This window comes from Schistocerca piceifrons, chromosome 1 (assembly GCF_021461385.2).
Source record: "Schistocerca piceifrons isolate TAMUIC-IGC-003096 chromosome 1, iqSchPice1.1, whole genome shotgun sequence".
Classification (NCBI taxonomy): Eukaryota; Metazoa; Arthropoda; class Insecta; order Orthoptera; family Acrididae; genus Schistocerca; species Schistocerca piceifrons.
Window position 1 is genome coordinate 422,692,812 of NC_060138.1, and position 25,231 is coordinate 422,718,042.

Consider the following 25,231-nt stretch of genomic DNA (forward strand, 5'->3'; position numbering starts at 1 on the left):
ACATCATAAAACAGTCACTGTGGTTTGCTAACGGACAAAGTCAATGCCCGGGATGTGTTACCACAACAACTTCCGAGTCCTTGGGTTTCCAATGCTTTCCCATGTCCGCCATCGTTCCTACCCTTTAATGACGCTAAAGAGGACTGGGAAAGCTACTTACATCAGCTGAAACAACATTTTACGGATTTTCAACTCACGGACCACTCCTTGGAGCGGTCATTGTTTTTGTTGTGGGCCTCCCCAGACACATTCTTTCTTCTCCACAAGTTGGCACCGTTGTCCGATCCTGTGGCTCTCTCTTTCCAGGAGATATGTCTTTTCCTGACAAACTATTATTGCCAACGCTACCATGTGGTCGCCTCTCGATTGAAGTTCCACCAGTACCATAACCAGCATGGTCAATCGTATCGTTCCTGGGTGACAGACTTGCAGGGTCTCAGCCGTCAATGCGATTTTACGGGCACCAATCAGCAGTGCAAGGCTTCGTATGCGGACTCCCTGATCCGGGATGTGGTGGTTCAGCTGGCTACCGATCCTGAGGTCGATACTGCGGTGTTGAAACTCAACAACCCCTCCTTGGAAGAGATTCTCCGCATTGCCCACTCCTTTGAAACTGCTCAAGCAGCTAACTAGCATCTTATGACGGGGCCGCAGGTGGCGGCAATTGAGGCATCATGGCGGGTTCTGCCCTCGCGATGAGGACGTGGCCAGCGCCGTCAGAACTTCTCGTTGTCTGACATCTCTATGGCATCGGCGCCTCCAGTCACCCCTCGTCGCCGATCGCAAGGCCCACTTCCATCTTGCCCACAGTGCTTTACTGCACATTCTCGAGCTGATTGTCCCCCACGTTGGAAAACGTGTACGCTGTGTAATAAGAAGGACCAAATCTGACCGGTTTGTTGTAGTCGCTCGACTCGCTCCAATCCTGCCCATCCTGGGTCTCAAGATACAGTTCATGCTCTGCAGTTGGTCATCCCACAGGATGACCCACCAGCGTGAAAGCTTATCCTCACGCTTCGCCTTTTCACTGAGGATGTCAGTTTTCAGGTCGATGCTGGGGCCACTGTCTCCCTGATTAATATGGTGACATATACGCGGCTGGGCTCTCCTGAGTTGTCACCTCCCTCTCACCATTTGGTCACCTACGGAAATGGTTCCATTCGCCTTTGTGGGCAGTTCGTCGTCCAGGCGACATACAAGCGTGTTCCCCAGCTCCTTAGCCTCTTTGTCGCGTTTCAACTGTTTGGCTTTTCAATTTCCGACGAAGTTAAGGTCGTTTCCACGGCTGTTCCTTTTCAGGACTTGCACAATCTGTGCTCCGCTTTTGCGTTGTTGTTTGCAATGGATCTCGGATATGCTTCCTGTTTTCAGGCGCACATCACCCTACAGCCAGATACGCAGACTCGCTTTTTCCGGGCCTGGCCCTTTCTGTTGGCCTTGCGGCCGACAGTCAAGCAGGAACTTGATCAGCTCCAGGCCGCTGGCGTTCTGGAGCCTGTGTCTTACAGTGCCTGGGTGACGCCATTGGTGGTCATACAGAAACCCAATGAGTCCCTTCGGCTGTGTGGGGACTTCGGCGCTGCAGTCAATGCTCAGTCCCTCGTTGACACTTACTCCATTCCCCGACAGGAAGACCTTCTCGCCAAGCTTGGCGGGAGGGGGGGGGGGGGAGTATTTTTCAAGGATTGACCTGGCAGGGGCATACCACCAGTTACTCTTGGATGCCGACTCTCAGAACATCATGGTTATCAACACGCCTTTCGGATTGTATAAGTACAAGCACCTTCCCTTTGGTGTCTCTTCAGCGCCGGCCATTTTCCAGTGGTTCCTGGAGCAGCTTACACAGCCTATCCCCGCCTTTGTGAATTATCTGGATGACATCTTGGTCACCGGGCATTCCCACCAGGGACATTTGCAAACCCTCAGCGCCTTATTTCATACTCGGCAATCTTCTATTTTTTGCTGTCAGCTGGACAAGTGTTGTTTTTTTTTTTCAACTGGAAGTGGAATACTTAGGCCACGGGCTTAGCAAAGATGGCATTCACCCTTCGGGTCGTAATGTCATGGCCATTGAGGCCCTTCCTCGTCCCAAGGACTTATCTGAACTCCAGGGGTTTTTGGGCAAGGTTAATTATTACTTAAAGTTCTTGCTCCAGGCTGCCTCCATTGGTCAACCCCTCAATCACATGCATCGCAAAGGGGTATATTTTGCTTGGACTCCTGCCTGCCTGTGACCAGGCTTTTCTCTGTTTAAAGGCGATACTGAAGTCCGACCCTTCCCTTACGCCCTTCTCTCAGGACCACCCCTTGGTTGTGGCAGCTGATGCATCGGCATACGGCATTGGGGCCGTCCTTGCGCATTGGGATGCTGATGGCTCTGAACAGCCCATCACTTATGCCTTTAAGACGTTGACCCCAGCACAACGGAACTATGCCCAGATTTAAAAGGAGGCCCTGGCGATCGTCTTCGCTGGGCGTTGTTTTTATGAAATTACGCTTACACCATCTGGTATAAACCCACTACCCCCCATGCTAATGCGGACGCTTTGTCACGTCTCCCAGCAGTTCCCAATCCTGCCTTTGACCAACAGGAGGTCCTCTGCTTTCACATTGATTCCGCCCACGGGGATGTGCTGGACGGTCTGCCTCTTATGGCTGCTCACATTGCCACCTCTACCCACCGCGACCCTATCTTGCAGCAGGTTCTCCACTACGTGGTCCACAGGTGGCCCTCCTATGTTACTCATTGGATGCAGTCCGATTTCGGCCCATGGCGCCACCTGTCCTAACAGGTTCTCCGTGGTTGATGATGTCCTTCCGTTGGTCACAGAGTTGGATGCCCATCGAGTGGTCATCACTCCGGATTTACAGCTTCGGGTGCTCAGTTTGTTACACCGCGGGGGCACTGGGGTATGTCCCATATAAAAGTTTTGGCTCACCGGTATGTGTATTGGCCTGGCATCGATGGTGACATTGACCACCTGGTCCATGGGCGCACTGTGTGTGCGCGTCACCAGGCAAGTCCCCCTCAGTCGTTTTCACCCTGGCCTGTGCCTCGCCGGCCCTGTGATCACATCCATGTCGATTTTGTGGGTCTGTTTTTGGGGTCCATGTGGTTACTCATCGTTAATGCCTACTCCAGATACCCTCACGTCGTCCGCATGGCATCCACCACCACGGAGGCAACACTCAAGGCCCTGGCCCAGGTTCTCACTATTGAGGGCCTGCCACACATGTTGGTCTCCGATAATGGTCCCCAATTCACAGCGTCCTCCTTCCGCAACTTCTGCCAGGCCAACGGTATCAAACATATCCATAGCCCCCCTTTCCACCCTTCATCCAGTGGAGCGGCAGAGAGGCTCCACTCCCAGCTGAACTTTGCTATCCATCCCTCTTCCCTGTCCCATTCCAGATTGCTGCTTTCATTCAATGTGACAGTTGCATTCCGGCTGGAGTGGGCAGAGGTAGCGGTCATGTGTCCGTGAGATGTGCCTGCTTGTGTGAATGTGTGCTTTTTCTTTTCTGGAGAAGGCTTTGGCTAAAAGCTCGGTGTGTAACAGTTCCTTATTGCATCTGTCTGCAACTCAGCATGTCATCTTTACAGTGAGTAACAATCTGTTCTTTTCTTAATAGTGTTGATATTCCAGTCTGTACTTCGCATGAATGATCTTGCTTCTTACTTACACATTTACAATGGCATATTTATTTTGTGCACTTTGCTGCTTTATTTTTGGGGTAAATATAACAATTCCACAGAAACCAGCATCTTTCCATCATGCCGTTATTGACTAAAGTTACTAGTATTCTAAGACTTAATAACTTAAATTTCATGTTTTAAGATTATAGTCATGCCGTGTTGTATTAGAGTGTCTTTATCTAGAACTAGCCGACCCAACATTGGCATCAAGTTTTCATGATGAGACTGCACATAATTGTATACTTCTGCTGTGTCTGATGTTGCTGACTTTATCATCCATTGTGTAACTTTTTGTTCACTTATGAGGAATAAGTTCATTAAAAATTAATTTACCTGTGAAATATAGTATGGTTAACCCTATGTTTCTGACCATGTTTGGACCAGTTTATCTCACTACTCAAAATATCTAGTCTGAGCAAATGAATAGAGATGAATGGTATGCTTCTGTTGCCTCTATAAGTTGCAGTGTTTGGCATGACATAGTATTATATACTGTTAGCATGTTCACTGATAGTCCAGGCGCCGGTGGTGGACAGTTAGTCCTAGACACCAGGTCTCAACATGATTGATTGTGGTAAAATAATTAGAACCACTCTAAAAGAGACACTTCAGCTGTGAAGTCATGATGATAATGGGGTATTTGAAAGCACCATTCAAAGGCCTAGAATGGAATACCCTGAGTACATTCATTCTTATGTATTTACATAGGGCATGACAATGCTACAAAACCAGCACTGTCCCAAAAATTTAACTGTACTAGCTGACAAAGCCAGGGAGCTAGACCTCAATAGAGGGAACAAAACTTTATGTGCAAGTCAATCTGTGACAAGAGGAGAGTCTCTTGAACACCACGTAGAGACTAGCACAGAGATAAACACAAAATGCGACCAGCACAAACAGCTGAACATTATCATGGGGAAACAGCACAAAGTGAGGCAAAGGCATATGTGCAAGTCAATCTGTGACAGGAGGAGAGTCTCTGAACACCACGTAGAGCCTAGCACAGAGATAAACACAAAATGCGACCAGCACAAACAGCTGAGCGTTATCATGGGGAAACAGAGCACAAAGTGAGGCAAAGGCGAGGTCTGAGGTAGTTAACATCAGCATAAGAACTGACGGGCTGTTGCCTATCGCCAAACACAGATGAACACCTGTGTCAGTGGCTTTACCCACAGAGTCCTTTGCTTTACCTACACCATCTGTGCCAGCTTGCTGCACTACTCTCCCACGGGACCCACACCAGCAAATCTGTGTCCATATTAATGTCCACTAGTGGGGATACTAAACATTCAAAATAAATTCACTGTCATGTTCAACAGTGTGTGGGTGATGTGTAGCTATCAGATAGCTTGATCTGAAATGATAGATAGAAGGGCCACAGTGCAGCAGACCATGCATCAGTTCAGTGCTGCCAAACAAAGTGATGTAGTAGTTAATAGATTAGACTCTTTCCTGCAGATTAAAACTGTGTGATGGGATGGGATTGAAAACAAATCCTTCCTTTTTGGAGCAATGGTCACGCAGACTGAGCTACCCATGTATGCTTCAATGCCTTTTCAGCAGCTTCAGTTTGCTAGAAGTGCTCTTCTACTTTGATTCTAGATGCTGGCCTCACATGTGAAGACGGTAGAGTTAAACTTAACAAACAAAAATTCTGCTAAAGGCTTTGCAGTTTCCATAAATCACTTTACACGAAAGCCAGTCTGATTCCAGAAAATGTTGATAACTGATATCTTCCGTCATTCTTGTCTGGCTGAGTTAGTATCCTCCTTTCTAATAACAATGGTGGAAGTGGGATGTTAAATCCCAGTACTGCTGTCTTCAGTTCATCAGCACACATTCATTAGCAAACAACAGCAGCAGCTCGTTAACATTTACATCTACATTTACCTCTGATAACCTCATGTTAGAGAACTGAGAAATTGGCATGAGTGCAGAAATACTGCAACTGGTTGCTTGTATCATTGAAAACAGTCACCTAAATTAACAAGTTATCATTGCCTTTTGTTATATGCTGAAGGCAGGAATGGCAGCATCATAAAGCACAACATGCAGTGGATCTCTCATAGCAGCAGGGTACAATTCAGAATAGTAATTTTTTGACAAGTGTTTACATGTAATGGAACAGAAGTCCTAATAATGTATTGTAGGGTACAGGGATCTGCTGATGTATCATGTGCGTCTATTTAATGAGTGCACAGTTAACTGTAAAGGTCTCTGAGGCCACTGCACGTTAACCCTATTAGTCATAGGTGACAAATTTCATCAGAGAACAAATATACATTTAAAATTTGTGCTACTTTACACAGAATTTTATTCATTTTCTTCTGCGAACATTTTTTGTGAAAACAGTTCCATACTGCTGTGCATTACACCATTAGGACACCAGTGGATGGAAATATGCAATGTATATCAACTTATCAAATCCTTATACCCAATGTAGACAAATAAGATTGTTGAAAAAGCACATTTTAGAAGATTGTGGCTATAATTTTTATGATTTTATATCCTCATTAACATGTACCTCTAAAACATTCTGCATTGTTTATTGATACCTGTTGCTGTTATACATATTTGATCCCCCCACCTTGTGAAAGTAAATATTCTTTGTATTTCTAAAGATTATAACACACACATTTCTAGAAAATCTCCAACACTTACCTTTTTTCTCAGAGTGGAAATGGAAATGTCATGTGGCTAGGGCCTCTCGTTGGGTAGACCATTCGTCTGGTGCAAGTCTTTTGAGTTGACGCCTCTTATGTGACTTGCATGTCGATGGGGATGAGATGATGATAACACAACACCCAGTCCCTGAGTGGAGAAAAACTCCGACCTGGCCGGGAATCGAATCCAGGCCCCTTGGAAAGACATTCCGTCATGCTGACCATTCAGCTACTGGGACGTACTTTTCTCAGAGTAAAACAGAAGCACTCTCATTTATAGCAAGAAAATCAGAAGTGATTACAATAGGTGCTATTTTTCCTCTATTGAGCCTAAGAAAGTAGTCATTATTTAGTCAACAAAATGAACACTGAAAAACAATACATTGTGAAAGACATAAATCATATCATCATCTGATTTGAGATATACTATGAGGCTGTGGATTGAGTCTTGACAAATGAGCTGTCAGGATTGGATTTTGGCCAAGGAAGATAGGAGAGGCATCCGTATAATTTGTGATCACCAGTGGCATGTCAGTATTCTAAATTATGTTCCAATCCTTCCACAGCCTCCTGAGGAAGGCCATGAAAATGTAACGTAATGATTCATGTTGGTTAGTTTCATGTTCCGTGGATTGTTTTGCATGATAAATATTAATGATGTGGAACAAGTCCTTTTACATTCAGATCACAAATTAAATGCTGAACATTTTTAAGATTTTTTTTATTTTTTACGAAAATATACAGACGTGAGTTAGTAATTTCTATCCACCGCCTCTTCCACGTTACAGTAATAGAAATTATTCTACTGAATAGGAGGAGTTATCAAGGAGAAACTTTTTTCAGCTTGTTTTCAAGTTTTATCTTGTTGACTGTCAGACATTTTATATCAACAGGTAAGTGATCAATAATTTTTGTTGCAGTGTTGTGCACTCCTTTTTGGGCAAAAGACAACTTTAACATGGGCTAATGAACGTCTTTTTCTTCTGGTATTGTAATTATGTACATCACTGTTCCTTTTGAACTATAGTGGATTATTTACAACAATATATAATGTGAAGCAGCAATCAGAATGCATAACTTCTTAAACAGGTGTCTACAGGATGATTATGTGTGAGCACCACATATTCATACAACCCATTTTTGAGCAATGAAGACTTTCTTCCATAAAGATGAGTTACCTCAAAACATTACTCCATATGACATTATTGAATGAAAATATGCAAAATATGTCAACTTACCAGTTCGCCTATCCCCAAGACTTGCAATGATTCATGCAAATATGGCTGAACTACATTGTTTTGGGAATCATATAATGTTTAAATTCTCATCAGTAAGAATTTTGAAGTTCCCAACCAATTTATTATTTCCTCTTCTGTGTCATACTTATCACTAGTATAATACCCTTAGATGTGCAAAAATGAATATGTTGCATCTTCTTAAAATTGAAGATGAGACCACCCACAGAAAACCAGTCAGTGATACTTTTAAGAACATTGTTTACTGTTTCTGTATGTATGCTTGGATTGATTATAATACTAGTGCCATCTGCAAGAAAAACTAATTCTGCTTGTCTTATATCAGCTGGAAGATTGTGTGTGTGATATATATATATATATATATATATATATATATATATATATATATATATATATATATATATATAAAAAAAAAGAACAAAGATGATGTGACTTACCAAATGAAAGTGCTGGCAGGTCGACATACACACAAAATTCAAGCTTTCGCAACAAACTGTTGCCTTATGAGGAAAGAGGGAAGGAGAGGGAAAGACGAAAGGATGTGGGTTTTAAGGGAGAGGGTAAGGAGTCATTCCAATCCTGGGAGCGGAAAGACTTACCTTAGGGGGAAAAAAAGGACAGGTATACACTCGCGCACACACACACATATACAGACACAGGCAGACATATTTAAAGACAAGAATTTGGGCAGAGATGTCAGTCGAGGCAGAAGTGCAGAGGCAAAGATGTTGTTGAATGACAGGTGAGGTATGAGTGGTGGCAACTTGAAATTAGCGGAGATTGAGGCCTGGTGGATAACGGGAAGAGAGGATATATTGAAGAGCAAGTTCCCATCTCCGGAGTTCAGATAGGTTGGTGTTAGTGGGAAGTATCCAGATAACCCGGACAGTGTAACACTGCGCCCAGATGTGCTGGCCGTGCACCAAGGCATGTTTAGCCACAGGGTGATCCTCATTACCAACAAACACTGTCTGCCTGTGTCCATTCATGTGAATGGACAGTTTGTTGCTGGTCATTCCCACATAGAATGCATCACAGTGTAGGCAGATCAGTTGGTAGATCACGTGGGTGCTTTCACACATGGCTCTGCCTTTGATCGTGTACACCTTCCGGGTTACAGGACTGGAGTAGGTGGTGGTGGGAGGGTGCATGGGACAGGTTTTACACCGGGGGCGGTTACAAGGGTAGGAGCCAGAGGGTAGGGAAGGTGGTTTGGGGATTTCATAGGGATGAAATAAGAGGTTACGAAGGTTAGGTGGATGGCGGAAAGACACTCTTGGTGGAGTGGGGAGGATTTCATGAAGGATGGATCTCATTTCAGGGCAGGATTTGAGGAAGTCGTATCCCTGCTGGAGAGCCACATTCAGAATCTGATCCAGTCCCGGAAAGTATCCTGTCACAAGTGGGGCACTTTTGTGGTTCTTCTGTGGGAGGTTCTGGGTTTGAGAGGATGAGGAAGTGGCTCTGGTTATTTGCTTCTGTACCAGGTCGGGAGGGTAGTTGCGGGATGCGAAAGCTGTTGTCAGGTTGTTGGTGTAATGCTTCAGGGATTTCGGACTGGAGCAGATTCATTTGCCACGAAGACCTAGGCTGTAGGGAAGGGACCCTTTGATGTGGAATGGGTGGCAGCTGTCGTAATGGAGGTACTGTTGCTTGTTGGTGGGTTTGACGTGGACGGACGTGTGAAGCTGGCCATTGGACAGGTGGAGGTCAACATCAAGGAAAGTGGCGTGGGATTTGGAGTAGGACCAGGTGAATCTGATGGAACCAAAGGAGTTGAGGTTGGAGAGGAAATTCTGGAGTTCTTCTTCACTGTGAGTCCAGATCATGAAGATGTCATCAATAAATCTGTACCAAACTTTGGGTTGGCAGGCCTGGGTAACCAAGAAGGCTTCCTCTAAGCGACCCATGAATAGGTTGGCGTACGAAGGGCCATCCTGGTACCCATGGCTGTTCCCTTTAATTGTTGGTATGTCTGGTCTTCAAAAGTGAAGAAGTTGTGGGTCAGGATGAAGCTGGCTAAGGTAATGAGGAAAGAGGTTTTAGGTAGGGTGGCAGGTGATCGGCGTGAAAGGAAGTGCTCCATCGCAGCGAGGCCCTGGACGTGCAGGATATTTGTGTATAAGGAAGTGGCATCAATGGTTACAAGGATGGTTTCTGGGGGTAACGGATTGGGTAAGGATTCCAGGCGTTCGAGAAAGTGGTTGGTGTCTTTGATGAAGGATGGGAGACTGCATGTAATGGGTTGAAGGTGTTGATCTACGTAGGCAGAGATACGTTCTGTGGGGGCTTGGTAACCAGCTACAATGGGGCGGCCGGGATGATTGGGTTTGTGAATTTTAGGAAGAAGGTAGAAGGTAGGGGTGCGGGGTGTCGGTGGGGTCAGGAGGTTGATGGAGTCAGGTGAAAGGTTTTGTAGGGGGCCTAAGGTTCTGAGGATTCCTTGAAGCTCCGCCTGGACATCAGGAATGGGATTACCTTGGCAAACTTTGTATGTGGTGTTGTCTGAAAGCTGACGCAGTCCCTCAGCCACATACTCCCGACGATCAAGTACCACGGTCGTGGAACCCTTGTCCGCCGGAAGAATGACGATGGACCGGTCAGCCTTCAGATCACGGATAGCCTGGGCTTCAGCAGTGGTGATGTTGGGAGTAGGTTTAAGGTTTTTTAAGAAGGATTGAGAGGCAAGGCTGGAAGTCAGAAATTCCTGGAAGGTTTGGAGAGGGTGATTTTGAGGAAGGGGAGGAGGGTCCCGCTGTGACGGAGGACGGAACTGTTCCAGGCAGGGTTCAATTTGGATAGTAGTTGGATCATTAGGGGTAGGATTAGGATCATTTTTCTTCGTGGCAAAGTGATACTTCCAGCAGAGAGTACGAGTGTAGGACAGTAAATCTTTGACGAGGGCTGTTTGGTTGAATCTGGGAGTGGGGCTGAAGGTGAGGCCTTTGGATAGGACAGAGGGAAACATTCCACATGGGAAAAATATATCTAAAAACAAAGATGATGTGACTTACAAAACGAAAGCGCTGGCAGGTCGATAGACACACAAACATGTGTCTATCGACCTGCCAGCACTTTCGTTTGGTAAGTCACATCATCTTTGTTTTTAGATATATATGTATATATATCTCCAAAGATTGCAGAAAGCTGTACTTAGTAGATCAGCCAATGTAGTCCAGGGACGTTATTCTGAACAGGAAGAAATCACTTTTGGGGTTCCCCAAGACTCAGTCTTAGGTCCGCTATTGTTCCATATGTGACATTATCCATTAGTTGACTATACCATCAACCTCATAGAACTTAATTCATCTATGAGAGTTCCGTGATTCACACAGTCAGACACCTTAAATAGGTCACAGAAAATACTAGACTGCACTATTTTGTTATTTAATTAGTAGAGCAATGCTTCTGAAACCAAACTGTGATTTGTTGAGGATATTATTGTTGCTGAGGTGTGATACTATTCTACAATAGATCACATACAAAGATAGGAAAATAATTTCAGTAGTGAAACAAGTTGTTAGTTATTGACATCTCTCTTATCATCTTTCTTAAAGAGAGATTTAACGTCAGCGTATTTCTGTCTCTTTGGAAAAAACCTTCAGTTAGTGATGTGTGTTGGGTTTTTAAACCTGGCAGCTCTTTGGATTATTTTTAAGAGGAGCAAGCTGTGAGCTGATATTAGGCTTCATCATCTCTTCCTCCTCCACCTTCCCCCTCCCCTCGTTCCCTGCCCCTTACTTGATCACTGACATTACAAAAACTACATTGCACTCTACACTCAGTATTAACTCGTCAACTATAAACAATAACCATTTTATACGAGGGCTATTCAGAAAGTAGGGAATGTTTTGGCATTTAAAAAGAAATACATTGCAAGAAATACATTTTATTATATACATCTGAAATAGCAACTGATATACTACTTTGCCACATAGTCACCAAACACATTGAGGCACTTATCATAGTGGTGGACAAGCTTTGAAAGACCTTCATCGTAAAATTCTGCCGCCTGAGACTTCAGCCAGTCAGTCACGCCCGCCTGGAGTTCTGTGTCATCATCAAAGCACTGTGTTGCAAGTCAGTTCTTCATCTTGGGAAACAAGTGGAAGTTGCTTGGTGCAAGATCAGAGCTGTAGGGCGGATGAGGGAAAATTTCTCATTTGAATGGATTAAGAAGTTCTTTAGTGCGATTTGCTGTGTGAGGTCAGGTATTGTGCAAAAACAAGATTTTGGACATCATCTTTCCTCGGTGTTTATTTTGAACTGCTCTTATAATGCTGTGCAAAGTTTGTCAGTACCGGACAGAATTTATGGTTGCTTCACATTCAAGAAAATCAATAAGAAGCGCACCTTGCCTATCTCAAAACCCTGTTGCTATCAACTTCCTTGCTGACAAGGTTTGCAAACATTTTCTTGGTTTTTGGGGGGACTTTGTGTGCCTCCACTCCATGGACTGTAATTTTGTCTCACAATTGACGTGTTTCACCCAAGTCTTGTCACTGGTTACGATTCAATCCAGTAATGAATCACCATGTTTGTGGTAGGCCTCCAGAAATGTCAACGTTGCTCCCCATTCGCTGTTCTTTATGGTGCTCTGTAAGAATTTTGGGCACCCATTGTGCACAAAATTTGTGGTAACCTAGCTTTTGAGTGAAAATTTCAAACAACAAAGTCCATGAAACTTGTGGAAAAGAAAGCAAAAGCTCTGTTATTGTGAAGCGACGGCTTTCACGAATCGTTTCATCAACTTTAGTGACAAGATCGTCAGTCACAATGCTCGACATCCACTCTTCTCTTCATCATGAATGTTGGTTCGGCCATTTTTAAACTGAATGCACTATTTCCAGACAGAACATTCACTTATTATGTTATTTCCGTACACTTCGCACAAATTATGATAAATTTCTATAGGATTTAGGTTTTTTGCCAACAAAAACCGTATCACAGACTGCACCTCACAACTGGTGAGATTTTCAATTGCAGCGCACATTTCAAATTCGAATTAAAAAAAAAAACAGACGCGCAGAGACATTCCCGTTGTCACAGATGGATGCCGACTGAGCTGTCGAGCACGCACATACCAAAATGTACGCTATCAGTGCGCACCTAGCGGTGTCAGATGGAAATGTTCCCTACTTTCTGAATAGCCCTCATACATAATAATTTTACTCACATCAAACATACTGAAGTGCAGTAGTTAAAAATTCCTTTTCAATATGTGCAAGTGAATTAACATCATGGAGTCCATCAGCCAGAAATGTCACTTAACTTCACTTTATTGTTATTGTACTACTATTATATTAAAATTAAGTGTTTGAGAAAAATACTGCTTAATAAATTATGTAACTATTCTAATCTTGCTTTCATATTCAGGTACAATACAAACTTGTGTCTGAAAAATCTGGAGCTGCATCTGTACAGAATCTGTCAGTTGAGAGGGGTGTGAACAAAGCTTGTGTCAGCCTCCCAGGTGCCTATGAATTTGTACCTGCAGGTTGTCATAAGTATTCTCCATCAGTATTCCTGTGGAACTCTGCAGCTGCTTCACCTATAAAGCTAACAGCAGTTGCCCACACTGTTGGGGGTTCTGTTAAATCCAAACAGAAAGTTAATGATCTCATCATCAATGTATTTGAGGTTGAGAGTGAAAAACTAAAAGCCAGGTATGTATCTCTTTTGCCAGAGATGTAGTTTATTTTTCTTTTTAATTTATTCCAGAAACTGTAAGCAGTTGCATGTCTTCCTGTGTACTTAAATTTTCATGAACTAGTAATGTGTTAACACTTTGGAGACCTAACCTGAGCAAAGCAACTTTGTCTTAAAAAGACTGCACCCAAGTATAGGTCGGGTTGCATTTTTCCCAACACACGAGTCACCTGTCATTCAAAAACTGGACTCGTTTCATATGAGACCAATTCACAGACTACTGCTGCCATCTGTTGCCAGTTTCTAGAATTATTTTGAACGAAACATCAAATAATGTAACACCTGCCGTCGCAAATAGCTGAGCCAATATGATTGCATTGACATAATTTTGTGTGTGTACTCATTAGGTCCTACAGTTTGCTATAATTTTTCTGCAAATACATCATACTTGTGAGTGAGCAAGAAATTTGGAAGCTGAGGAGGAAGAAATTGCTGTGTAATTCACCTCACACCCTTTTTTGTGTGTGTGTGGGGGGGGGGTTAAAATTTATGATCTATCATAGAACTAAAGTAAATATGAAAAATAAATCTTGATGCTTGTTCTTTTTTAGTATGTATTATTCTTGATGATACCACAGTTATGTATGTGGCTGTAAATTATGGTACAAATGGCCAGTTTCCTAGGCCCGATATTCTTCTAAGTGGAAGTGTTCACAGCTTCAGTAACTGTCATGTGAAGGTACATTTAGTGACATCAGTGCTTCATTTCTCAGTTAAGCTTACTATGTCCTTCATTACAGGCCAGAAGATTTTGCAGTTTAAACACTTTCATCAGTTCCATCATCTTTTCTCTTTATTCATTTATCTTCCTTTACTTTAATATGGGTGATCTAAATAGTGTGCATTGTGGTATTGATTTTTGTACATACTCATCTTAATTATTTCCTTTTACTGCCTAGTCTATTGGAATATAAATAATTTGTACTGATACATCAATCTGCTTATGAGTGTAGTGAAAAACTGTAGCAAAAAAGACTCCATACTCTGATGATTTATTGAAAAGTTGTAAGACAAGTCATGTCTGCCTCTATAGCTCAGTGGTTAGTGTATCTGCCTGATATATGAAGGACCTGTATCCAGTTCTCAGTACTGCCAGGGATTGTTCCTTTGTGGGAGGACTGGAACAGAATGCACTCAGTCTTGAAGATCTACTTGAGTGATAAATAGAGGCTCTGAGGTCAAGAAAGCCAACAACCTCAGGACAGAGGATACTGAACCCTTCCCTTGGCACCAGGGATCCACACACAAATCACCCAATTCTAATTAAGTAAATTACGGCCCAGTGGTTTGTGGGTGCAGAGCTATTGACCAAAAGCATCCCAGCTGTGTTCCATCAGGTTTAGCCAAAGTGAATTTTGTGGCCAAGACATCAATATAAGTTCACTATCATGCTCTCCAAGCCAGAGCAGTGGGATTCTGGCTTTGTGACATGGATAGTTATCCTGCTGAAAGATGCCATTGCCATCAGGGAAAGAGTCGAGCATTAAGGGATGCAGGTGGTCCATTATAATATTCATGTAGTCCACAGTTGTCAATTACTACCATAGGTTCAGTGATATCCCATGTGAATTTCCTACACAGCACAGTGCTGCCCTAACCACCACGAGTCCCATAGTGCTCAGAGCCATTTGAACCTAACCACCACTCATGTGTGGTATGGTGTCTGTTTAGAGCAGCTTTTCGCCTAGGTGACACAACCATCAAAATAGTGTAACAAGACATGTGATTCATCCAGGTGACACATTTTCATTGATACACAGTCCAAATCTCAATGATACTGTGTCCACTGCTGCCATAATTGATGATGTTGGATAAACATGGGAAAAAGAATGGTTTATCTGCTGTGGAGCTCCATGTTCATCAGTATGCTCTGAAACATTTGTGCCTGCACCAGCATTGTCCTCTGTCAGAAAATCTGCCACAGATCGTAGCCTAGCCTGCTTCACAGAGCCGGCAAGCCTCCAACCTCTACATTCTTTGATGAGATGTGGAAATCTGACACGTTTTCACTTATTCATTGTTTAACCATTCTTCAACCAGTTTCCACAGATGCTCATGACAGTGGTGTCCAAATAGCTGACCAGCTTCACTTTTCCAAGATGCTTGTTCCCAGGTACCAGACCACAACAATTTGCCCTTCATCAAAGTTGCCTATCTACCTCTACATCTACATCCATACTCCGCAAGCCACCTGACGGTGTGTGGCGGAGGGTACCTTGAGTACCTCTATCGGTTCTCCCTTCTATTCCAGTCTCGTATTGTTTGTGGAAAGAAGGATTGTCGGTATGCTTCTGTGTGGGCTCTAATCTCTCTGATTTTATCCTCATGGTCTCTTCGCGAGCTATACGTAGGAGGAAGCAATATACTGCTTGACTCTTCGGTGAAGGTATGTTCTCAAAACTTCAACAAAAGCCTGTACTGAGCTACTAAGCGTCTCTCCTGCAGAGTCTTCCACTGGAGTTTATCTATCATCTCTGTAACGCTTTCACGATTACTAAATGGTCCTGTAATGAAGCACGCTGCTCTCCGTTGGATCTTCTCTATCTCTCCAATCAACCCTATCTGGTACGGATCCCACACTGCTGAGCAGTATTCAAGCAATGGGCAAACAAGCGTACTGTAACCTACTTCCTTTGTTTTCGGATTGCATTTCCTTAGGATTCTTCCAATGAATCTCAATCTGGCATCTGCTTTACCAACGATCAACTTTATATGATCATTCCATTTTAAATCACTCCTAATGCGTACTCCCAGATAATTTATGGAATTAACTGCTTCCAGTTGCTGACCTGCTATATTGTAGCTAAATGATAAGGGATCTATCTTTCTATGTATTCGCAGCACCTTACACTTGTCTACATTGAGATTCAATTGCCATTCCCTGCACCATGCGTCAATTCGCTGCAGATCCTCCTGCATTTCAGTATAATTTTCCAATGTTACAACCTCTCGATATACCACAACATCATCCACAAAAAGCCTCAGTGAACTTCCAATGTCGTCCACAAGGTCATTTATGTATATTGTGAATAGCAACGGTCCTACAACAGTCCCCTGCGGCACACCTGAAATCACTCTTACTTCAGAAGACTTCTCTCCATTGAGAATGACATGCTGCATTCTGTTATCTAGGAACTCTTCAATCCAATCACACAATTGGTCTGATAGTCCATATGCTCTTACTTTGGTCATTAAACAACTGTGGGGAACTGTATCGAACGCCTTGCGGAAGTCAAGAAACACGGCATCTACCTGTGAACCCGTGTCTATGGCCCTCTGAGTCTCATGGACGAATAGCGTGAGCTGGGTTTCACATGACCGTCTTTTTCGAAACCCATGCTGATTCCTACAGAGTAGATTTCTAGTCTCCAGAAAAGTCATTATACTCGAACATAATACATGTTCCAAAATTCTACAACTGATCGACGTTAGAGATATAGGTCTATAGTTCTGCACATCTGTTCGACGTCCCTTCTTGAAAACGGGGATGACCTGTGCCCTTTTCCAATCCTTTGGAACACTACGCTCTTCTAGAGATCTACGGTACACCACTGCAAGAAGGGGGACAAGTTCCTTCGCGTACTCTGTGTAAAATTGAACTGGTATCCCATCAGGTCCAGCAGCCTTTCCTCTTTTGAGCGATTTTAATTGTTTCTCTATACCTCTGTCATCTGTTTCGATATCTATCATTTTGTCATCTGTGTAACAATCTAGAGAAGGAACTACAGTGCAGTCTTCCTCTGTGAAACAGCTTTGGAAAAAGACATTTAGTATTTCGGCCTTTAGTGTGTCATCCTCTGTTTCAGTACCATTTTGGTCACAGAGCGTCTGGACATTTTGTTTTGATCCATCTACCGCTTTGACATAAGACAAAAATTTCTTAGGATTTTCTGCCAAGTCAGTACATAGAACTTTACTTTCGAATTCATTGAATGCCTCTCGTATAGCCCTCCTCAAACTACATTTCCCTTCGTGTAATCTTTGTTTGTCTGCAAGGCTTTGGCTATGTTTATGTTTGCTGTGAAGTTCCCTTTGCTTCCGCAGCAGTTTTCTAACTCGGTTGTTGTACCATGATGGCTCTTTTCCATCTCTTAACGATCTTGCTTGGTACATACTCATCTAACGCATATTGTACGATGGTTTTGAACTTTGTCCACTGATCCTCAACACTGTCTGTACTTGAGACAAAACTTTTGTGTTGAGCCATCAGGTACTCTGTACTCTGCTTTTTGTCACTTTTGCTAAACAGAAAAATCTTCCTGCCTTTTTTAATATTTCTATTTACAGCTGAAATCATCGATGCAGTAACCGCTTTATGATCGCTGATTCCCTGTCTGCGTCAACTATTTCAAATAGTTCGGGTCTGTTTGTCACCAGAAGGTCTAATATGTTATCGCTACGAGTCGGTTCTATGTTTAACTGCTCAAGGTAGTTTTCAGATAAAGCACTTAAAAAAATTTTGCTGAATTCTTTGTCCCTGCCACCAGTTATGAATGTTTGAGTCTCCCAGTCTATATTCGGCAAATTAAAATCTCCACCCAGAACTATAACATGGTGGGGAAATCTACTCGAAATATTTTCCAAATTATCCTTCAGGTGCTCAGCCACATCATCTGCTGAGCCAGGGGGCCTATAGAGACATCCAATTACCATGTCTGAGCCTGCTTTAACCGTGACCTTCACCCAAATTATTTCACATTTCGGATCTCCGTCAATTTCCTTCGGTACTATTGCACTTCTTATCGCTATAAACACGCCTCCCCCTTCAGTGTCCAGCCTGTCTCTGTGGTATACATTCCAATCTGAGTTTAGGATTTCATTACTGTTTACGTCTGGTTTCAGCCAACTTTCTGTCCCTAGTACTATATGGGCATTGTGACCGTTTATTAATGAGAGCAGTTCTGGGACCTTTCTATAGCCACTCCTGCAGTTTACTATTAGCACATTAATATTGTTATCCCCTGTCGCATTTTGCCTACTCTTACCTTGCCGCGTCTCAGGAGGCGTCTTGTCGGGCCTAGGGAGGGAATTCTCTAATCTAAAAAACTCATATGTACACTCCACATGTACTCCACTACCCTTGTAGCCGCTTCCTGCATGTAGTGCACGCCTGACCTATTCAGGAGGACCCTACATTTCTCCACCCCATAGCGGAGGTCGAGAAATTTGCACCCCAGATCTCCGCAGAATCGTCTGAGCCTCTGGTTTAAGCCTTCTACTCGGCTCCAAACCAGAGGACCACGATCGGTTCTGGGAATGATACTACAAATAGTTAGCTCAGATTCCACCCCGCGAGCGAGGCTTTCCACCTTCACCAATTCCTCCAACCGCCTGTACAAACTGAGGATGAGCTCTGAACCCAGACGGCAGGAGCCATTGGTGCCGACATGAGCAACAATTTGCAGTCGAGTGCACCCAGTGCTCTCTATCGCTGCCGGCAGGGCCTCCTCCACATCTCAGATGAAACCCCCCAGCAAGCAGACAGAGTGAACACTGGTTTTCTTCCCCAACCTTTCCGCTATTTCCCTAAGGGGCTCCATCACCCGTCTAACGTTGGAGCTCCCAATAACTAATAAACTCCTCCCCCTGTGTGCCTGCTCGGACCTTGCTGAAGGAGCGGCCACATGTCCACTCACAGGCAGAGCGGGCGATGCCACACGACCAGCTTCCACATTGACCCTCCGCCTCGTGCGCTTCTGAACCCGCCAGTCCCCTTGGGGAGAGGGTGACCCAACTGCGCCCGGTACCCGCGAAGATGTCTCGACAGCAGGGACAGTGGGTGAAGCATGTAACACCTGGGGTGTACTATGCGACGCACCAGACTCCCCACTGCCGCTACACTCTGAGGCAGCAGCCTGAAGATGCCTGACCGCGGCCATCAACACGTTCAGCTGTTCACAAACAGTGGCCAGCTCCTCCTGCATCCGTTCACAGCAGTCACACATCCTATCCATCCTAAGAAATCAATTTACTGTAGAGAGTTAACTTTTAACTAGACTGCTAATTCACTAAAGGTGGCTGATAGTTGACTGAACTGTGGTTGCTAGACACTTCTTGAAGAAAACAATGAAAATAGCACCACCTGTCTCTGGACTGTATTGAAACCAACACTAGCACTACTGGCACTATGGTTGACTAAAGGGACTCTCTCTGACTGTATTCAAAACAAACACAAAATCTATGGAACACTATTACTAGCACTCAACAAATAATGCTTCCTAAAAGCAAAAACACACGGAAGAAGAAATTACAAGTAAGAAAAATACAGTTAATACTTAAATTAACATAGCTTGCCGCACAGCAGACGTGAAGCAGACGGCAGTTACTACGACACTGGCACTATGGCTGACTAAAGGGACTCTCTCTGACTGTATTCAAAACAAACACGAAATCTGTGGAACACTATTACTAGCACTCGACAATTAAAGCTTCCTAAAAGCAAAAACACACGGAAGAAGAAGTGACAAGTAAGAGAAATAGAATTGATACAATTAACGTAGCTCGCTGCACAGCAGACGTGAAGCAGACGGCAGTTACAACGGGGGGGGGGGGGGGGGTGTGTTCATATTTGCAGTCTCTATTGCTTCTAGAATCATTCCCTTTCTATCTGTGGTCAGCTTTTATACTTCCCTTGCTGCATCACATGTCTGCTGTGGCAGCAGGCAGCATTCAGTCTTGTGTAGGGCAGTGGTCATATTGTTTGGGATTGTCAGTGTTAGTCTCCCTTTGCAGCTGTCCAAAAACTGCAAAATTCTTTTCACCAGACTGTGTGGAACTGCCGAGATGCCTGCAATGTACACAGCCACGACTGAGCATTGCATTGGCTGTGCTTATACTGTTGGTGTAAAATTTTTATGTTAGGTAGCAAGATAGTTATTTCTTCTTCTTCTTCTTCTTCTTCTTCTTCTTCTTCTTCTTCTTCTTCTTCTTTATCGTCGCCTTGTCCCACGTCACGTAGGGTCAGCATTGCTCTTCTGGATCCTTCTCCTCCATAGTACTCTGTCCATTGCCTTTTCCTTCTTCCATCCTTTCTCCCTTAGGTCCCCGGATATCTTATCCTTCCACCTCATCTTCAGTCTTCCTCTCCTCCTCGCTCCTTCAATCTTTATATCTTCAACTCTGTTTCCGATATACTCATCCCCTTTTCTCTGTAAGTGTCCATACCACCTTTTTCTGCTGACTTGTATCTTTTTCCCAATGGGTCCCACTTTCACAGCTCCTCTAACAAATTAATTTCTAATCCTGTCCTTCCTTGTTACCCCACACATCCACCTCAGCATCCTCATTTCTGTCACTTCCATCTTCCTTTCCTGGGCTACTGTGATTGCCCATGTCTCTGCCCCGTATATCATAGCAGGCTTTACCACCAACTTGTACATTTTCCCTTTCAACCCAATGCTCACCTTCTTGTCACACAACACTCCACTCATTTTCCTCCAGTTGTTCCAACCGCAATTTATTCGATGTTGTATCTCGCTTTCCAGTCCTCCGTCCCTCTGTATGTACAACCCCAGGTACTTAAATTCGCAGACAGATTTCAGCTCATCATCCTGGATCTTGCAAGACCTCATCTGCACATCCTTCAGTGCTAAATATTCTGATTTTGTCCTGCTAATTTTCATCCCTCTTTCTTCTAGTGCCTTCCTCCAATCCTCCAGCTTTTCCTCAAGTCTGTCAATGCTCTGCTCACAAAGAACATCATCATCCGCAAACATCATATTCCACGGCGCTTCCTTCTTGACATCTTTCACCAGCACATCCATAATCAGGTCAAAGAGGTAGTGACTAGGTCAAAGAGGTAGGTACTAAGTGCAGACCCTTGATGTAACCCTACTTTTACTGGAAGCTCCTTTGTCATGCCCACACTACTTCTCACCTGTGTCATTGCACGTCTGTACATTTCCTTCACTAATCTCACATATTTCTCTGACACGCACTGCTATCTCATGCTTCTTCATATTTTGTCCCTTGGGACTCTGTCATATGCTTTCTCCAAATCAAGCAAGGCCATATGTAGATCACCGAGCGAGGTGGCGCAGTGGTTAGACACTGGACTCGCATTCGGGAGGACGACGGTTCAATCCCGCGTCCGGCCATCCTGATTTAGGTTTTCCGTGATTTCCCTAAATCGCTCCAGGCAAATGCCGGGATGGTTCCTTTCAAAGGGCACGGCCGACTTCCTTCCCCGTCCTTCCCTAATCCGATGAGACCGATGATCTCGCTGTCTGGTCTCCTTCCCCAAAAACAACCAACCAACCAACAACCATATGTAGATCGGCTTGTAACTCCCCATGCTTTAAAGCATGTATTGCATCAGTCGTTCCTCTTCCTGGCATGAACCCAAACTGTTCTTCACACACCACAGTCTCCTTGCATAATCTTGCTTCTATAACTCTTTGCCAAATTTTCATTGTGTGTGCCATCAGTTTAATACCTCTATAGTGCCCATTTGACTTCATCTCTACTTACATCCATCGTTAATCCTTCGTTTGCCCCTCCTTCCTCAGTTTTCATTTTTACATTTTCTTCATTCAGCAATTTCTCAAAATAATTCAACCACCTTTGGATTATTTTTCCATGGTCATGCAGAATTATTCTTGTTTCATCTTTCTTTGTTTTATTGCTGTTAGATCCTTAGAAGCTTTATCTCTTGATTTGCCTATCCATATCAGTTGTCTCATATCCTGATTTTTCTGTAGTTGTTCGTATGCCTCCCTTACTGATTCAGCTTTAGCTTTAGCCGCGGCTCGTTTTGCCTCCTCCTTTGCACTTTTGTATGCTTGTCCATCCTCAGCACTTCCGGACATATCCCACTTCCTCTTAGTGTCTTTCTTTTCCTTCACAACCTTCTGCACCTCTTCATTCCATCACCATGCTTCCTTATCTTTTGGCACCCTTCTCCCAGATGTTAACCCAAACACTTCCACCCCGGTCTTCCTTATAACAGCACTATTTATATTTATTTTCCACCACTCCTGCACACTCCGTGCCAATTTTGCCTTTCCCAGTACTTTTTCACTAAACTCCTCTCTCAAATTTTTAACCTTTAATCTCCACCACTTAATTTTCCTTTCACGTTGATTTATGTTCCTCTGTCTTTTACATACTTTCGTCTCACAATCCGCTACGATCAACTTACGTTGTGTTGCTATTCCTTCACCGTATATGACCTTAGTATTTTGCACCTCCCCACTATTTTTCCTTCTACATAATATGTGATCAATTTGGCTTTTATTTTTGTCACTCCTATATGTTATTAGTTTTTTTCTCTTTTTCTTTTGAAGTAGGTATTCATAAACACTAGATCAAAAGCCACTGCAAACTCCACTATCTTTTTTCCTTCCTCATTTCTCTCGCCATACCCCCATTGTCCATGCCACCTCTCTTCCCTACCTTTCCTTCTGCCAACATGACCATTTAGATCCCCTCCAACTATCACTGTTTCATTCTCTGGTATTCCGACCATTACTCCATCCAAATCTCTCCCAAAACTTTTCCTTCTCGTTCTCTGAACATCCCACTTGGGGTGCATAGGCTGTCAGCACTATTACCATTTCTCCACCAAACATCATCTTAATATACATGATCCTATCATTTACTCTGCTGACTTCACATACCTCTTCTTGAAGCTCTCTGTGTAAAATAACTCCAACTCCATTTTTTGATTCCGGGCTTGCACCACTATAAAGTAGCTTATAGCCTTCAGCTAAGATCTTTGCCTTATTGCCCTTTCACCTTGTCTCCTGCACACACAAAGCCTTTATCTTCCTCCTCTGCATCATGTCTACTATCTCTCTTCCCTTTTCCGTCATCATTCCCACGTTTGGAGTTCCCACTCTGATCTTGAACACCTTTGGATCCTTCGCAAAACGCCTCCCCCGGAGATCCGAATGGGAGGCTATTACTCTGGAACATTTATCTTGAGAAGCATCCATCATTCCTCTTGTTTTGGCAATGTTTTTAGAGCTGGATGCCCTTCCTGCCGCCAACCCCCTTCCCTTGTTAGAGGGGCGGAGGCTTGCTAGTTTTGGTCCGCCCTGGGTATTTTATTTCCTTATTACCCACCATATCTGGTGAGTGTTCCCCTATCCACCACCCAGGGAAGCGCACGATGGGAGACCAGCAACTCCACATGGGATAGTTATTTCCCGCATACATTCATCTTATCCAAACTATATGTATCAAATTGTGATATCTATCAATATTTATATGAATAGTTATTTCCCGCATACATTCATATAAATATTGATAGATATCACAATTTGATACATATAGTTTTGGTAAGATTCTTTTCTTTATCCAAATATTCTGACCATATTATGTTTTTATGGTGATAATGATTATATTGCATAAGTGATTGCCTAATTTAATGCATAAAAGTAATCATGACTTGTAAACCAAGCCATATGAGGGCTGAACCTAACCTTTACAATAACAAGTGAATGTCAGTTAGACATACTAACAGTTATTTGCATGAGCTCTTTGCAGACACTGTTTTAGCTAGCATTTATCCTATTTAATCAGAGAAGTTGCATTTCAAGTATTGCTTCATAAGATATGTCCTCATGATATAAAGTCTGAATATCCATCTCTGTGGCTGAGGGGTCAGGATGTATAATATCCAGACAGAGGATTCAGGCTTGAACACCATATTGGGTAAGGACACTGGTAGTAATCAGCCATCACATTGTTTTAGAAATCATCCCAGTATTCACTTAAATGTAATGTAGAGAAACCACAGAAAGTCCCATTTTCAACATTATTTTTTCCAACTGAAAGAAATAAGGTTATAACAATGACTGAAGCTTCCAGTTTCTAATTGATTTTATTTTGTTTTGATTTTGCCAGGTTGTTTCTATCTGGGAACAAGAAATCATTTTATTTTTATTGTTATTAATGTTATTATTATTCATGCCCAATTTTATATTTTCACAACAGATTAAATTTTAAACTCTTAATATATATTCAGAGAAAGTGAGATAAGTTACATTCTTTATGATTCTGTTGTGTTACTTTCATGTCACTGCACAGTTAAAAAAGCAAATAATGAAATATAACTGCACTTGATACAATCTTGATTTTGTCCAACAGTATATTTTACATTCATCTTAAAGTTCACACATCCAGGAAAATTAAGCATATGTAAAGAATGATGGTGGTAAAATGCAGAAGGATGTATTTGATGGGTTATGTAAGACAAGCATTGGATTTAGCAGATGAAGCACAATGGTGTTCCTGTTTCAGTAATATATATCACCATCTCGAGCATTGACAGTGCAGTATTTGCTAGTTAAACAGGAATAATACAGTAATTAAATCTTTCTGTGATACATGATTACCTGCTGTTGTTATAACTAAGTCTTGATACAATGGAGTCTGATACTGGTTCAAAGTGGGGTCTGAGCTGTGCTGGCATGATACTTATAGTATTCTGCCATTCATAGAAGTACCTCAACATGAGACATGCAGTTTATAGACCCTATGCTGCCTGTCGATTTGATCCTGTTTAATGAATGTAAGTTGATGAAGTCTTTTATTTTATTATGGAAGATTAAGAATAAACATGTACACTTAATGAAAGTAAAAACTGAATACTAACAATGTTTATGACATAGAATTCTTGGGATTAGAGCCTGATAATAGATAAAACTGAGAGGAGTGTACCACAGAATTTTTGAAGTGCCTAAACAAGTCTCTATTTGCAGTGTGAATGTTGTCAGACATAACTGATATAAAAATTAAAAGAAGCTAGCGTACTATGCTTACTTTCATTCTAGCGTACTATGCTTACTTTCATTCCATAATGTCACACAAGGTTATCTATTGGTGTAACTCATCAAGCCAAGTGAAAATTTTCCAGGTCCAAAAACTATGATGAGAATTATTTGTGGTGTGAACTTAAA

General features: G+C 43.0%; 1 protein-coding gene across 1 annotated transcript in view; it reads left to right on the forward strand.

Moving 5' to 3' along the window:
- Nucleotides 1-25,231, forward strand: part of LOC124789979 (nodal modulator 3) — a 158,658-nt gene that overhangs the window by 103,629 nt on the left and 29,798 nt on the right. The window contains exon 10 of the mRNA XM_047257524.1: nt 12,996-13,285. Coding sequence (XP_047113480.1) covers nt 12,996-13,285 — 290 coding nt within the window. The remainder of the gene's footprint in view (nt 1-12,995; nt 13,286-25,231) is intronic.